The 14,522-nt window shown below is 36.2% G+C and overlaps 1 protein-coding gene across 2 annotated transcripts; it reads left to right on the forward strand.

The window, feature by feature from the left end:
• Nucleotides 1–1,498: 1,498 nt before the first annotated feature.
• On the forward strand, nt 1,499–12,621 carry SEC61G (SEC61 translocon subunit gamma). Of its 2 annotated transcripts, none has more exons than XM_001367075.5 (4): nt 1,499–2,774; nt 6,140–6,239; nt 8,845–8,947; nt 12,508–12,621. In XM_001367075.5, the coding sequence occupies exons 2-4, from the start codon at nt 6,146–6,148 to the stop codon at nt 12,515–12,517; spliced, it is 207 nt and encodes a 68-aa protein (XP_001367112.2). In that variant the 5' UTR covers nt 1,499–2,774; nt 6,140–6,145; the 3' UTR covers nt 12,518–12,621. The 2 variants fall into 2 exon arrangements, with proteins under 2 accessions (XP_001367112.2, XP_007500447.1); XM_007500385.3 differs by lacking the exon at nt 1,499–2,774 and adding an exon at nt 2,875–3,233.
• Nucleotides 12,622–14,522: the final 1,901 nt, after the last annotated feature.

Below are 14,522 nucleotides of genomic sequence, written 5' to 3' on the forward strand. Positions count from 1 at the left end.
AAATCTGGACACCTCAATTTTACCCCTGCCCTTTTAAGAAACCCCCTTTTACTAGGCACACTTGTTTTGGTTTGAACTATATACTTTAAAACTGTTTGGGAACCCTAGTGTGGGTGGAATCTGTGGACATAGTAAAAATGTGGAGTGCCTTTATTTGTTTTAGAGACTTCTCTTATTTTGTTAAAGTTCTCTGGGAAGCCCAGCTCTTAGTTTGACCTTTTTCCTTTGTAATTGTTATAGTTGACCAGCTCCCTGATACCCCTGAGGCTGACTGCATACCTCTTTGTGGCCTGCTTGCAGTTTGTCTATGTAGGCTTGCCCATACCAAGTTCTCCAGATGGTATAAAAGACCCCCAAGTTCTGTCCCTCTTTGGAGCTGGCATCTATTGTGGTGTCTCCTCCCAGGGATATGTCCCCAGAATCCTCAGGGTGGAGGTCCTGTGTAGATTTTAGCGCTGGACTCTGTGGTGGACAAATATTGGACCTATCCCTATTCCTGATTAAAGACTTGGGCTTTCTGACCATCAAATAATTTCTGTTATATTTCCAAGTTAAAAGTCTTCCCCCATTAGAATATAAGCTCCTTGAGATAATTATCTTTTTGTTTATATTTGTAGACTTTGCACTTATCATAGTGTATTTATTTAGCACAGTTAAGTACTTAATAAATGGTTGTTGGTGAGTTTCCCCCTCATTAGATATCAAGTATGTATTAACATTATTCCAAAGATTTTCCTTTCTGACTGTTCCCAGAGTTAAAACAAAAGATAAAGATTGAATTAGCTATGAATTGAGTTTGCCTTTTTCCCCCCAAGGGCTGAGTTTTAGGAATAATAAACAATAAACTCTTAAGTATCTTTCCAATCACCCTGGCCAAGATTTGCTAAAGACAATCAAAAACTAAATACATCTCAATCACCCAAGTACATGTGACTCTATGGCACTGGTTAAATTGTGTAGCTAGGATGACAACTGTCCCCCCTCACCTTTTAAAAAAAACTATAAGCACCCCACTTTTTGAATAGCCTTGGGAAATCTCAGATCTTAGGGTCTGGGTCCCTCTCTGAAATATACTCTTTCTAGGCACTGTGTAGTGTTTCTAGATTATATTCTCTTTGTACTGATTAAAGATTTATTATATCTGGTAGTTCTCATTTTTTTTTCAGGTTGACAAGGTCTAGTGAAGATTCCTTTTACCCTGTAGACTAGGGGGCCAACTATTGCTGTGACTTGGACTCAACCCTTCAGACAATACCTTTATTTGCTGTTCTGCCCACAAGATTTCCATCTCTTTCTGTCTTGGTACTTCACCTCCAAATCTAGAAGGCAGTCCCTTCTCACCTCTATTTCTAAACTATCTCTGGTTTTCTTCAAGATCCACCTGCTTTTGCTTTTGTGTGAGTCTTCAAGTAATAGCATAATTTATTTACTTAGGTTAAATGTCATCTTCATGAAAACTTTCCTAATTTTCACCTCTCTTTGCCCTCCCCAATTTTTTTTTTGCTTGCTTCCTTCCTTTCCCAAATCACCTTGCATTCATTGTGTACATAGTAAGTATGTACTTTTATATGCACATCCTTTAGACTATAACATCTTTAAAAGCAAGACCTGCTTATCTGTAGTGTTTCATGCTGTGTTTGGCATATTTTAGGCATTTTATTAATATTTGTTGGCAAGTCAGCTCGTGTAAGCCTTTAGGTCTGTTATAATTCTAAATCTATTATTGTCTTAAGAATTCCAAAGTAGCACCTAATACTGCCTGTGTGCGGTTAATTTTGATTCTTAAATTATTCTCCATGCAGCCTGCATATATCTTGTGGCACACAGTTATTTGCATGTCTCCCTTCCTTGGACTGCGAGTTTCTTGAGAACAGGAACCATCCCCAAACATTTGGCACACTAGATTCACTTAATCAATGTTATTGCCTGATCCCATTATTCCAAGCAGGGGATCTGGACATTACTTTTCCATTGGTGAAGCCTTGAAGTGAGGGGTGGGAGTGGGAATGCTCACTTTCTTTCCTTAGGGCAGCGCCTGGCACTTATTAATAAATGCTTGTTTCTGGGCTTCCTTCAGGGGATGGGGTGGGAAGTTCACTTCCCCTCCCTAGCCAGTTCAAGATATGATCTTATGAATCCAGGCGGTCTGTCCAGCTCAGCCCAAGGGATCCAGAAGCCAGGTCCTGACCTGCTCTCTACAACGGTACCTGACAACCTCCGGGGTCAGGGAGCCTTGAGCCCTTCAAAATGCCTTATCTAGAGAATGGAACCGGACCAGAACCGCGTGCCACTTCAGGGGGAGGGAGTTTCCGGGAATTCGAGGTCCCGAAATGGCAAGAGAGAAAAGGATCCAAGAACCACTTCCCGAATCCCAGGTCAAACGGCGTTTCCCTTTAGGACACTAGCTCCGGCGGCCGTGAAACCCCGCGAGATTCACTCTCGCCAATCCTACGCAGATAGCTGGGAGAGAGAGGAAAACGGAAGCTGCCTGGAGCCAAACTTCGAGAGCGAAATGGCGAAAGGAAAAAGTTCAGACAACCAGACCAGACCCAAGGGCCTCGGAGGCGTGGTTTGGGTTAACTGAAGCTTCCGGGAAATTCCGTGGTAGAAACGCGTTGCATTCGTTCTGAGTCTGCGCATGCACGTGTCCGCGGGTGGAGCCTTGACCAGTCGCGGGGGCGGGGGATGGTTGGCCGCTTCCGGATCCGCTTCTGATACTCAGCTTTCCTCGGAGTTGCTACGTGTCCTTTGGGTCTGGAGCATCGCTTTTGCAGGTGAGGGGGTCTCGCGGGGCGGTGGGCTCCAAGGCCTGCGCGCGGCCGGTGCTTTGTGACGCGCGTTGGGTCATGGGGCCGACTCCACGAGCTTCTAGTTTCTCTGGTGACCGTGGTTCCCGGGCAGTGTGGTAGAGACTGTCTGTCCCAGGCCCATCTTCCATCTCAGCCTCGGCCTCCGCCTCCGGGCTGGGGCCGGGAGCTGCCGCTACCACGCGCAAAGGGGAAGGGGACCTCCGCCTTTCAAACAGGCAGCGCTGGCAGAACGGCCTCATGTGGCGGCGAAGAGCCCGCTCCGCACCGCCCTGCGGCCCCGAGGGCGAGGGCGGTCACCGGCGGGTTGCGTTGCTCTCTGGGTGGGGGCTCCGGGCGCAGGCCTGGATCTCTGCTCTCTCTGCCTCCTCTGTCGCGTCTTTGTTTATGGTGGGCCTGCCCTGTGGTCTTTCGTCTCCCGCCACGGTACAGGCTTGGCACAGAGGGTGGGAAACAGGCTTCTCCGGAGTGGGCTGCTGTGGGGCGGGGGTGGGGTGAGGGAATAGTTATATAAAAGTATTGAGGGTGATTGAATGGGGTATGTCTAATTCAGCTACTCCAAATGAAACGGGATACCTGGTGCCAGGACTCTAGGTTTTTGTACACTAACCCCAGAGGTGACTGGATAAGTCATTGCTCATTGATCCCCAATTCCCAGGAATGAAGAGATTGCACCCCATAATCTCTAAAAGTCTTTCCCAACTCCCAAATTCTCAGATAGGGAGTTTATTGAAAATCAAGACTCCAGACTGAACCCTTACCTGGGGAGTGATGTTTTTGTTTGGTAGTACTTCTTTATTGGCAATAGATGAAGCAAGTTTTGTCATTTTTCTTAAGATATTGCCTATCAGACTTGTTTGTTTTTTCTTCTTTGGTGCACCTTAGACAGAGTTTCTTAAAGTTAAATTCATTTCAACAAACCTTTTTATTTTTTTAAAAGCTCTTACCTTCTGATTTAGAAAAAATACTGTATATTGGTTCAAAGCAATGAACATTAAGTGACTTGCCTAGGGCCACTCAGCTGGAAAGTGGCAGAGGCCAGATTTGGACCCCAAACCAGCAGTTTTAGGGCCTGGCTCTCAATCCACTAAGCCACCTGGCTGCCCCAAAACAAGCATTTAAAAAAAAAAATTAACGAAGTCTACTTTTTCTGGACATTTCTTTGTCCTGGGCACAGAAAGACAAAAAAAAAGGGCTCAAGAAATATATTCTACTATGCAAAAATGGCACTTAAACTGATAAATTGCATATATATGCACAAAATAGAAAAACGGACTTTGCATTTACTATGCTTATTATATACGTTTAAAATGCAAAGTAATTTTGTAATTTACTGTATGTCCGTAGTGTAGCTATACTGTATGTATATATGTATACCCACTACATAAACATTCATATATGTGTGAATATATGTATAGTAAATTACAGTTATGTGCTTTTATTATATTCTTGTTCAGTTACGTTCAATTTTCATGACCCTGTTTGAGTTTTTCTTGGCAAAGATACTGGAGTCCATTACAATTTCCATTTCCACCTCATTTTACAGATGAGGAAACTGACACAAACAGAATTAAGCCCTAGTAGGTTCAAATACCTAGTATGTGTCTAAGTATACATATACAGTATATATACACTTAGCATATGTGTTTGGGCAGCTAGGTGGCACAATGGATAATGTTGGGCCTAAGGTCTCTTCTCTTGATTTCAAATTTGACCTCAGACACTTACTAGCTGTATGACCCTGGGCAAATCACTTAACCCTGTTTGCCTTAGTTCTTCATGCATAAAATGAGCTGGAGAATGAAAGTGCAACCAACTCCTATCTTTCCTAAGAACACCCCAACATATAAACCATGAACTGATTCCATGGAGGCCAGGCTTCATGCCTTGTATGAACTTTGACTAACAACTCCAAATTATATAAAGCTTGCTTCACCCTATTCTTTACGCTGGTAATTCTCAATATTTTGATTTTTGAAGAATACTAATACTCCATAAAACTTTTAATTACAACACCTCATATTATAAAGATGATCCTACATTTTTGAAAGCTGGTTTATGACCTAGAGAATATCCTATTTGTAAAAATTGCTTAGGAGAATGCCTATATATAGTAGGCACTATATAAATGATTTTCCCCTTCCTATCAAACATGAAATGCTTCTAGTAGGAGTAGTCATATTAATTGCAACAGCATTAATAATTGTATCTATCAGAGAGACTACCATCCTAAGTTTAGAGAGACTCATGACCAATTTGGGGTCAGGATGGAGAATTTTTTATCTGTAGCAACTAAGACTGCTAAGTTATGTAGAAAGTGTGATCTGCAACAGCGAAGAGGAAGAATAAACATTTATAGAATGTTTTAAAGTTTGCAAAGCATTTTATATCTATCTTTTTGAGCCTTACAACAGATATGAAACTGATATTATTATCTCCATTTTATTGCTGAGGAAACAAGACTCAGAGATAACTTGTCCATGGTTATAAAATTAAGACATGGGAGTCTTCCTAACTTGCACGTGCAAAAGAACTATTCTAGTGAAATAACAGATTTAAGTATGCTTCATATTGAAGTAATAATAATAATGATGGTGGTAGTTATAGTATTAAGATGACTTTGTTTATAGCATGTTTTAATGTATATTGGAATTAATATTTCAAGAAATTTTTCATTGAAAAGGAAGGTGAGACCCTTTGTCCTACCCTCTGTAACTGTACAATTTGAATGATAGACCATTTAAGTGGGGATGGTGTAAGACAATTTTGACGCTCCACTAAAGCACTGTTTATATATCAACTATTATTTAGTTCATATATCAAGTATTAACTGCAATAAGCCCCCTACTCTGAATTCTCTTAAAGTTCTTGGGATAAGAGAATAAGCAGCTACTGTGCTGAGTGCTTTACAAATATCTCATTTGATCCTCACAACAGTGTTTCAAGGTAGGTGCTGTTATCCCTGTTTTACAGAGAGAAATTAAGGCAGACAGTGGCTAAGTGACTTGCTCATGGTTATACAACCAAGTTAATAACTGCAGCCGGACATAGTATCTGTGGTTGGATTTGAACTGAAGTCTTGATTCCAGGCCCAGTTCTCTACCTTGCTGCCTCGGTAGATGATGTTGAGAATGGCAGTTATAAATATTGTCCCAAGTGAAGATCCTATTTCAACTCTGTTGCATCTCCAGTTCTACTCTGATCTGCCATGGTCCTTTTTTCAATTTAGTTTATTCCCTAACTGTGACCTCATTAGTACTGTGATCTAACCAAATGAGCATTTGTTTGATATATAACTAAATTAGTAATTAATTGTGTGTTTGTCTAAACAGATAGTCATGGATCAGGTAATGCAATTTGTTGAACCTAGTCGGCAGTTCGTGAAGGATTCAATTCGTCTTGTCAAAAGATGCACCAAGCCAGATAGAAAAGGTAAAAGGTTTCCTGTCACTTGCTTAACTTTTACTTATTTACTCCTCCCTAATATGTTGTAATATTGAAAATTGGTTTTGCCAATAGATATAAGGGTAAAAATGGTTTTGACAAATATGAGTTAAAAAATGAGATTGTGGTTGCCATTTATAAAATAATCCTTAAGTCAAAATAGCTGTTAGTAGCTTTTAACAATTTAGTTTAATATAAATGAGAGAGGTAGGAATGAAGTAGAAAGTAGTGCCTAGCTAGATACCCTATAATTGCTATCAGAAGTCCAGCTCACCACCCAGCAAGGGGGGCTCCCTCAAGTCCTAATCTCCACATGGAACCCCAGTAATCTCTAGCCGAAGTCCTGGTAGTATCTTTATCATGGGTTCCACCAACTCAAGCCTCTTCCTTCAGCTCTAGTCACTCACCCAGCAGTCCTCTCCAGCTCAGCAATCTTCAACCCAGAGCAAACCCATGAGAAAGGCCTCTCTCAAAAAGCCCAGGAATCAAGCTACAAGAAAAAGTTATCTCCCAAAAGACCAGGAATCCCCTCAGTCTTCTTTTGGGTCTCCCCTTTTATGCCCCCTTTTCCATGCCACTTCCTGTCTTTCCTCCTCTTCATAGGAACCAATCACAGCCTTTCAATTTGCCTAGCACTGCCCAGGTGCTTGTGGCCTTTGGGGTTGAGAACTTTTTCTGTTAGTGATTTACAAAGTGTTAAGTAGGGGTACTTTAAATTCTTGATTGATCATCTCAAAATAGACAAAGAGAATTTTAATTCTATCTTCATTTTGTTTACCCTTTTTTTTCTCTTTATGAACTTCCTTGGCATTTTCTCTAACATTTTAATTCATTTTTAATATACTGTTCATTTACTTTTGTATTATTTTTGAGTGTAACTACCATCTCAGTTGGGTCAGTGTATTTGTTAATGGCCTGCATACTTACTGATTTCAGATACAATTGTCTACTTCTTCCATTCCTTCCAATCTGTATACCTTTCAGTTTACAACACAAAAGATCTCTTCTCTTTATTTTCTCTATGTAAAGCCCTAGATTTTTCTTCTTTCTCGTCAACTCTTTTCTTTTTATTGTCTAGTTATTTAAAAAATAAAAAGCAACTGCTTACCATATTTCCTTTCCTAGAGTACCTTAAATTGATTGACTTTTAGTCACAGGAAACCGATTGAACAGTGAATGCATCATGGAATTTATTCTATCAATAAATCCTTTCTTCCTAAAATCGAAAATTTATTGTTTACAAACTATATGAATATGGTCTGTCTGTAAATTATACTTGTCTTTTGACTTCTTGTTGCCAATCTTTCAGCATGGTAGTATTTTCTTTCTAAAATTTTTTTTCCTTTCATTTCCAAATTTGTTGTTTATAATAAGAATTATGTCATCTTATGGATTTATAAAGTGCTTAATGCAAAAATTTATGTTAAGCATAATAGAATCATTTTCTGTTTTTTTAAGTTTCATATGTATTCTAGCAAAGTTAACTAATGCATTGAGCAAATTTCATTATTTAATTCAAGCGATTATTTAATTATTATTAATCTCTGTTTTTATGTCACCTTCATTTTCCTCTACCACTCAGAGCCTTCCCTTATAATAGCAGTTCTCAAAAGTGAGGTCCAGGAACCATTAAATGAAATCAAAACTATTTTTATTATAATACTAAGATATTTTACTTTCTAATCTGGTTAAATATCAATATCTGTATCTCACATTAACAAAAGCTCTTTTGAAGGGAGACCTCAATAATTTTTAAGAGTGTAGAGGAATCCTGGAACCAAAGAGTTTACTACCCTATACAGTTTTAAAAAAGGAAAAAACTAATTCAAAGAAGTCAACTATCACTTCAACAGAATAGAATAGCATGACCAGTGGTTTTACAATTATAATTTTGTTGTCTCTGCAAAGAAGGGAGGGAGAGATATTCATATCTCCTTTTTGTTCTTTTCATTTGCATCATCTTAGTCAGTTTTCATTTTCTTGGTTTTTCTTATTCACTTTAAATTAGTTTGTGTCTTCCATTGCATCTCTGAATTCTGCATATTCTTCATTACTTATGATGCAATAATAGTCCATTATATTCACATACAATTTGTTTAAACCTATTTCCCCAGTCCTTGGGCAACCGCATTGTTCTATTTCTTTGCTAATTCAAAAAGTGCTACTCTAAATATTTTGTTTTATCTGAGACCTTTCTATCTGGGACCTTTCTATTTTGAATTCATTAGGATACATAGCAAATATTGGGATTTCTGGGATAAAAAAAATGGAGATTTTAGTCCCTGCATAATTTCCAATTGTTTAAGAGTGGTTGGGCAAATTCACAGCTCCATCTATTTGGCATGTTATTAGTGTACTTGTCTTTTCATAGTCCCAGTAATATTGACTGTTCCCCTTTTTGGTCATCTGGTAGCATCGGGGATATGAGATGATACCGCAGAATTTGCTATTTTTGAATATGTCATATTTTTGTTTAAATTTGTACCTCCAATGACCATGAGTGACTGTCATATTTGACCATTGTTTTTTTTTTTAATTATGCCATTGAAAGCATAAAGAAAATAAGATGAGTTATCTGTGTTCTTAATTACAGAGTTCCAGAAGATCGCTATGGCAACTGCAATAGGGTTTGCTATAATGGGATTCATTGGTTTTTTTGTTAAATTGATCCATATCCCTATCAATAACATCATTGTGTAAGTAACTTATCAGATGGACTTTTCTTAAATTTGTAATTATTTAACTTAACTAGGTATATTTAAAGACATTTTTTATTGTTCTTATATGTACTTAAAAACAAACACATCAGTTTATAATTCTCAAAAAAATGTATAAGGTATTTTTTAAGGTGCATTTGTGAAATTTTATAAGCATTTCAACAAAATGCCAAAATGTTTTAAAGCCTATTGGCCTTTATTTGCAATGTTAAATGATTGTAGTTATGTTTATTTTTTGGCTTGTAATGAAAAGTTAACTCTGCTAATAGCTAAGGCACACAAAATCAGTTCATGTGTGCTATTGATGACTCCATGAAGTTAGAGATAGTGTGGCTTTATAATGCAATAGTTTGAACACTTCAGCTGTCACTATTAGAATTTATATGTGATGGATTTCCCATTTTCCAACTACCATATTGATAATTTTCATTTTCATTTTCTAGAATAAATTTGCTGAAAGATTAATAGTTAGACATTCTGGATTCAGGTTTCAAACTATACTTCTTATACTTTAAACAGAATAATGTACTACTTTGTTGTAAATGTTGGCAAATGAGTGGATGTAAATTCTATGTAGATTTTTAACATGAGTTTAATTATGACAGTTGAAAGGAAGTGAATGTGTAGTTTTAGATTCATAATGTTGGAAGGGATCTTTAGTATCTTTTGCCAAACCTACTTCCCAAGGCACTAGTTCTTTCTACTATCTACCTGACAATTGTCTATCAAGGTGCTGCTTGAATACCTTTCTATATATACCTGCTTAAATACCTGAATAACCTAAAGGGGTGGTTGTCTACCTTAAAAAATAGTTTTATTCCATATTCATTTATGGTCACTTTTGTTAGAACTAAGGAGAGATCTGGAGTAATGGATAGCATACTGACTGATCTAGGATGAGCCTGCTTCTAAGTCAGTTTCCTCATCTGTAAAATGAGAATCATGGGAGTACTTAGGGTTGTTAGGAACAAAAGTGATAATAGATAGAAAGCTTTTCAAACTTTAAAGTTTATCTATATAAATGTTAGCAGTTATATTACTAAAGAGTTGGAAGACCCGAGTTCAAACTCTATAGCTGACACTTGTCCTTTGAAAGGATACTATAAAAGGGACCTTGGGAATTGTCTAATATAACCTTTCTATTTTAAAGGAGAGAAAACTGAGGCTCAGCAGTAAAATAATTTATTCATGGACCCAGGAAATTTCAGAGCCAGAACACAGTTATTAGATTGTGTTATCACAGGGTAAAACTTTTTTATTTCCCTGAGCTTCAGATTTCTCATCTGTAAAATGGGGATAATAACTTTAGTACTTTATATTTCCTAAGATTGTTGTGGGAAAGTATGATGTAAACTTTAAAGCATTATATAAATGTGAGCTATAATTCTCAAAATCATCAGCTCCCTTGTAGCTCCTATTCATTGAAACTTTTAGTTCTCAAAAAAATCTTCTTTATGATAGCCCATCAAATATTTGGATCTCAGTCATCCATTTCTCATTAAGTCTGAATATTCTTTATCCTTTCAGTTGTTGGGTATGTAACACTCTCTGTCAAATCTTAGCACACAATAATTAACATTAGTTGTTATTATTGTCCTTGTTGAGTTCCAGTTTGTCAGTGTCCTTAAGAATGGAACACTTTATAGTACTAAATAGTACTAACCATGAAGATACCATAGTCTGACCATTAAAATATATAGTATGACTTTCCATTTTCTAGATAGTTTGTTTCTATCAATATAGTCTAAGATTAAATTAGCTTTTTAAGGCTGATTTATATTATTGGCTTATATTGCAATTGTAATTAGTTAATTTGAACCCATAAATATTTTTTAACTAGAAGAGAACAGTTCTTCCCATCCTAGCTTTTTTCATCTATATAACTTATTTACTTGAACTTAAGTGTGTAGGGCTTAATTTTTCCCTGGTAAATTTAATTTCACTAATTTCAAGCCTTGATTTTTGAATCTTGATCCTTTAATTCAATTATTAGCTTCTGAAAAATTTGTAGGTATGTTGTATCTTTATTTTACATTTACATTAGAAAACAATACTGAACAGGACACACACTCTTGTTACTTCCTATCCCTCCACCTTTTTTGGGGCAATACCATGTACCACTGGAGACCTCTTCTATATGTCAGAGGACATTCTCCATCAATCTATTAAGTATTCTTTTTCAATTAGTCAATTAGGGTCTTTTTTCCTTTTTTTAAAAAATCCTTAAAAAATCCGTACTTTCTGTCTTCATCAAAACTAATCAGTTCCAAGCCAAAAGGGGTAAGGGCTAGGCAGTTGAGGTTAAGTGAAGTGTCTGAGGTCAGATTTGAACCCCAAATCTCCCATCTCTACGCCTGACTATCCACTGGGGTGGTGGTTGTGGTGGTAGTAGTAGGAGGTTGTGTGTGTGTCTATCTCTGTCTATTTTGGTTTGGAGATGATGAAAGACTACCTGCTTCTGACTTTCCAACTAAATTGTTACTTGCCTATATCCTTCAAAGATGGAATCATCTTGTAAGGTTAAAAAAGGTAAATTAACCACACAATTTATTGAAATCCTTCTGAATAATTTCTATCTTCATGAATGATTCCAAGTCAAAATGCATATAAAACAGAATATTCTGTGTTATGAAGCTTTCCTGTCTGTTCATCAAGGGTAGATAAGAGCGTATCTTTACGCTCTGAATTTTAACTATACAAACAAGTTATCAGGTCTTGAGATGCAACAGTAGAATCACAGAATAGTTTTAACACTTCATTTTAGAGCTAGAACATCAATCTGAAGTAATCACTAGTATATCTTACAGAAATAGGCGTTTAGACTACCAAAATGCTTATAGGTAAATGTCATCATTTCCTCAAGATATGTAAAGGTTTTCCTTCTATACAATTATTTCAAGGCTTTGTGCTTAAATAAAGTTTTAAAATGTTTTTTGTTAAACTTCACATCTTAATTTTAACAATAGAACTAATCTGCTTCTTTTAAGCCAGTCTTGATTGTGCTAGTCATGTTGCCAGAAGGCAGCTTTTTCAAACCTTATGAAAAAGAGGCAGATAGAAAATGGATATTTATCCATATATCTCTGACTTCCTAGAAATTTTATTTTATTAGCAATTCCAGACTGATCCATTTTCTATAACATCAGTTTACTATTATCTAACTCATATTTAAGACTAATCAGAAATATTAATGACATAATATGGATTTGTATTAACAAAACTGAATGTTATAAGAAGCTTTATTAATGCCAGATTATACATTATGTCATTAACATTTCTCTGACTTGCCAGTCTAGATCTCTAAGCTACTTTTTGGCTGTTGAAACTTATTCTTTCAGCCCTGTGGTGTTTGATAAATGTTTGAGTGAATAAATAACACTATATATTGAGTTTCTTGCATTAATGTGAAGAATATCTCTGGAATAATGAGTTTACTTTCATCTATATGAAAGTATTCCATGTATTTTTTAAATTTTATTTTGGTTGGCTAAATTAAAATCTTATCTTTTTAATCAAAATTTAATTTTTTTGTCTTACAGTGGTGGCTGAATACTTCTGGAAGACACTTGCTGCTTCATGCTTGATGGACAAGTTTGAGTTGGAAAGTTGTTGGCTTTGTTCACTTAGTAAAAAAAATTGTCTTGTGTTGTTTACCTCTGGTATTTTCAATGTCTGAATTAAAATAACTTTTACAAAAATTTAGTTTTCCCCCATAATTGAGTGTTCAGCCAACCCTCCTTATTGAATGAGAAATAATTGGTTACCATAATTTCCATACTTTTTCTTAGTTTAGAGGAGGATAGGCATCTTGATTTTTTTTTTTTGGCAGATTTCCCATATCAGGTATAAGGGGAAATTTAGAACAATGAAATATTGAACTACTGTGGATAGAAGATATGAGGAAGATAAAAGATAGTGGGGGCTTTCATAGAGAAAGAAATGAAGCTCATTTGTAAATTCTTACTATGAGAAGTGACTTAATGAAGGGTAGCGATAGCCAACTTTCAAAAAAGTTTGGGTGCTATAAAGAACAGCTCAACAAATTGGAAAATGAAAATTGAGAACCAGACCTCTTGGCAGACTGGTAGGGTTATTATGACTGCTTTAGTACTTAATATTATAAAGAATTTACTAACAGACATGATTGATGACATTTTCTATAATTTTTCCCCCTTCATCTTAAAATTTTTGCTTTTCCTTTTTTAAAATGCATTACCAAAATTTCCCAAATAACATTTTAATAATCAGGCTTATGTTGAATATTTTGAGTTTTTCAGTCATTAATAAATTAGGAAAAGTATAGTATACATTGTAGTCTTAGTACTTATTGTGTAGTAGGTTTTTATTGCATAAGAAAATGTCACTCCTCTGAGACCCTTGAGGAATCAACTTGTTCAGTCAAATTTTCTGAAAGCTTAGCCATTGAAGTACCCAAACTAGTTTTTATGTGAGCCGTATTTTTTGGAATTGTTTCCAAAATGTATTACTTATTTCCTTGCCCTTTTAAAATAGTATTCCAAATGTAACTAAGCCATTCTTGGACTCAGGGTCAACATTATGTTTATCCACTTTTTTGTATTATGTCAAAATACAATGATAGATTCCTATATCCCTGAGTACTAAGGTTTGTTAAAAGTATGGAAAGTTGTATATAAATAGCTACTTGGCCCCAGAGGATCTCAGACTGAAAGGCTATATGTATTGATGCCTAGTTTTTTAAAATTTCCTTTGTCTACCTATAATAGAGCCTTTAATATCCCTTTTGTATCTTTTTCCCACTGCTACCTTGATCTAATTTCCTGTTTCTGGCCTTTTATCTGTGAGTTTGCAAACTAAAGTTTAGAGATATTCTCTAACATTATGTTTTGTTATTCAAAGACCTTTTTACTTAGTTCTTGGATCTTAAATAGTTCTTCAGATTAAAAAAAGACATAAAAAAGGTCCAGATCAGGAAAAATATATATGTACTTTATGTTTGTGCATATGCTTGGTCTTTGGAATTTTGGTTGATGTCATCTGGCATCAGGTCTATACTTAATATCTTCAGAAAGTTTTGGAACCTACCAGAACTTTGCCTTATTAGAATAAATATAATTTTTTTAAATTTAGTATAAAAATTAACATTTTGAATAAAAATTATGAGGATGAAAATATTTACCATTATAAGGTATAAGATTTAAATTTAGGTTTTTTGACTCGAGTTATAAAGTAATATTGTGGTCACCGATTTTAAAATACTATAGCTTAAGTCAAAATGATTTTTAGCAGCTTTTATTTATAAAGAAGTAGGAAAGATGAAAGTGTAAAATACAGATAAAGAGACAGATTCCTAACAAGCCTACCATCCCTTGTCTGGGTGAAGTCCAGCTCAGATGCAGCAGGGGTTTCCCCAAGTCTGATCTCCACATGGATTTCCCGGTAATCCTCAGCCAGAAGTCCCAATGATGTCTTCAGCCAGAGTTCCACCAATGCATCCTCCTCCAAAGCCAGATGGGAATTTCAGCCACTCACCCAGCAAGCCAATGAAAAATCCAGGGAAAAAGTCTCCAAAGCC

The sequence above is a fragment of the Monodelphis domestica genome, chromosome 7 (assembly GCF_027887165.1).
Source record: "Monodelphis domestica isolate mMonDom1 chromosome 7, mMonDom1.pri, whole genome shotgun sequence".
NCBI classification, from domain to species: domain Eukaryota; kingdom Metazoa; phylum Chordata; class Mammalia; order Didelphimorphia; family Didelphidae; genus Monodelphis; species Monodelphis domestica.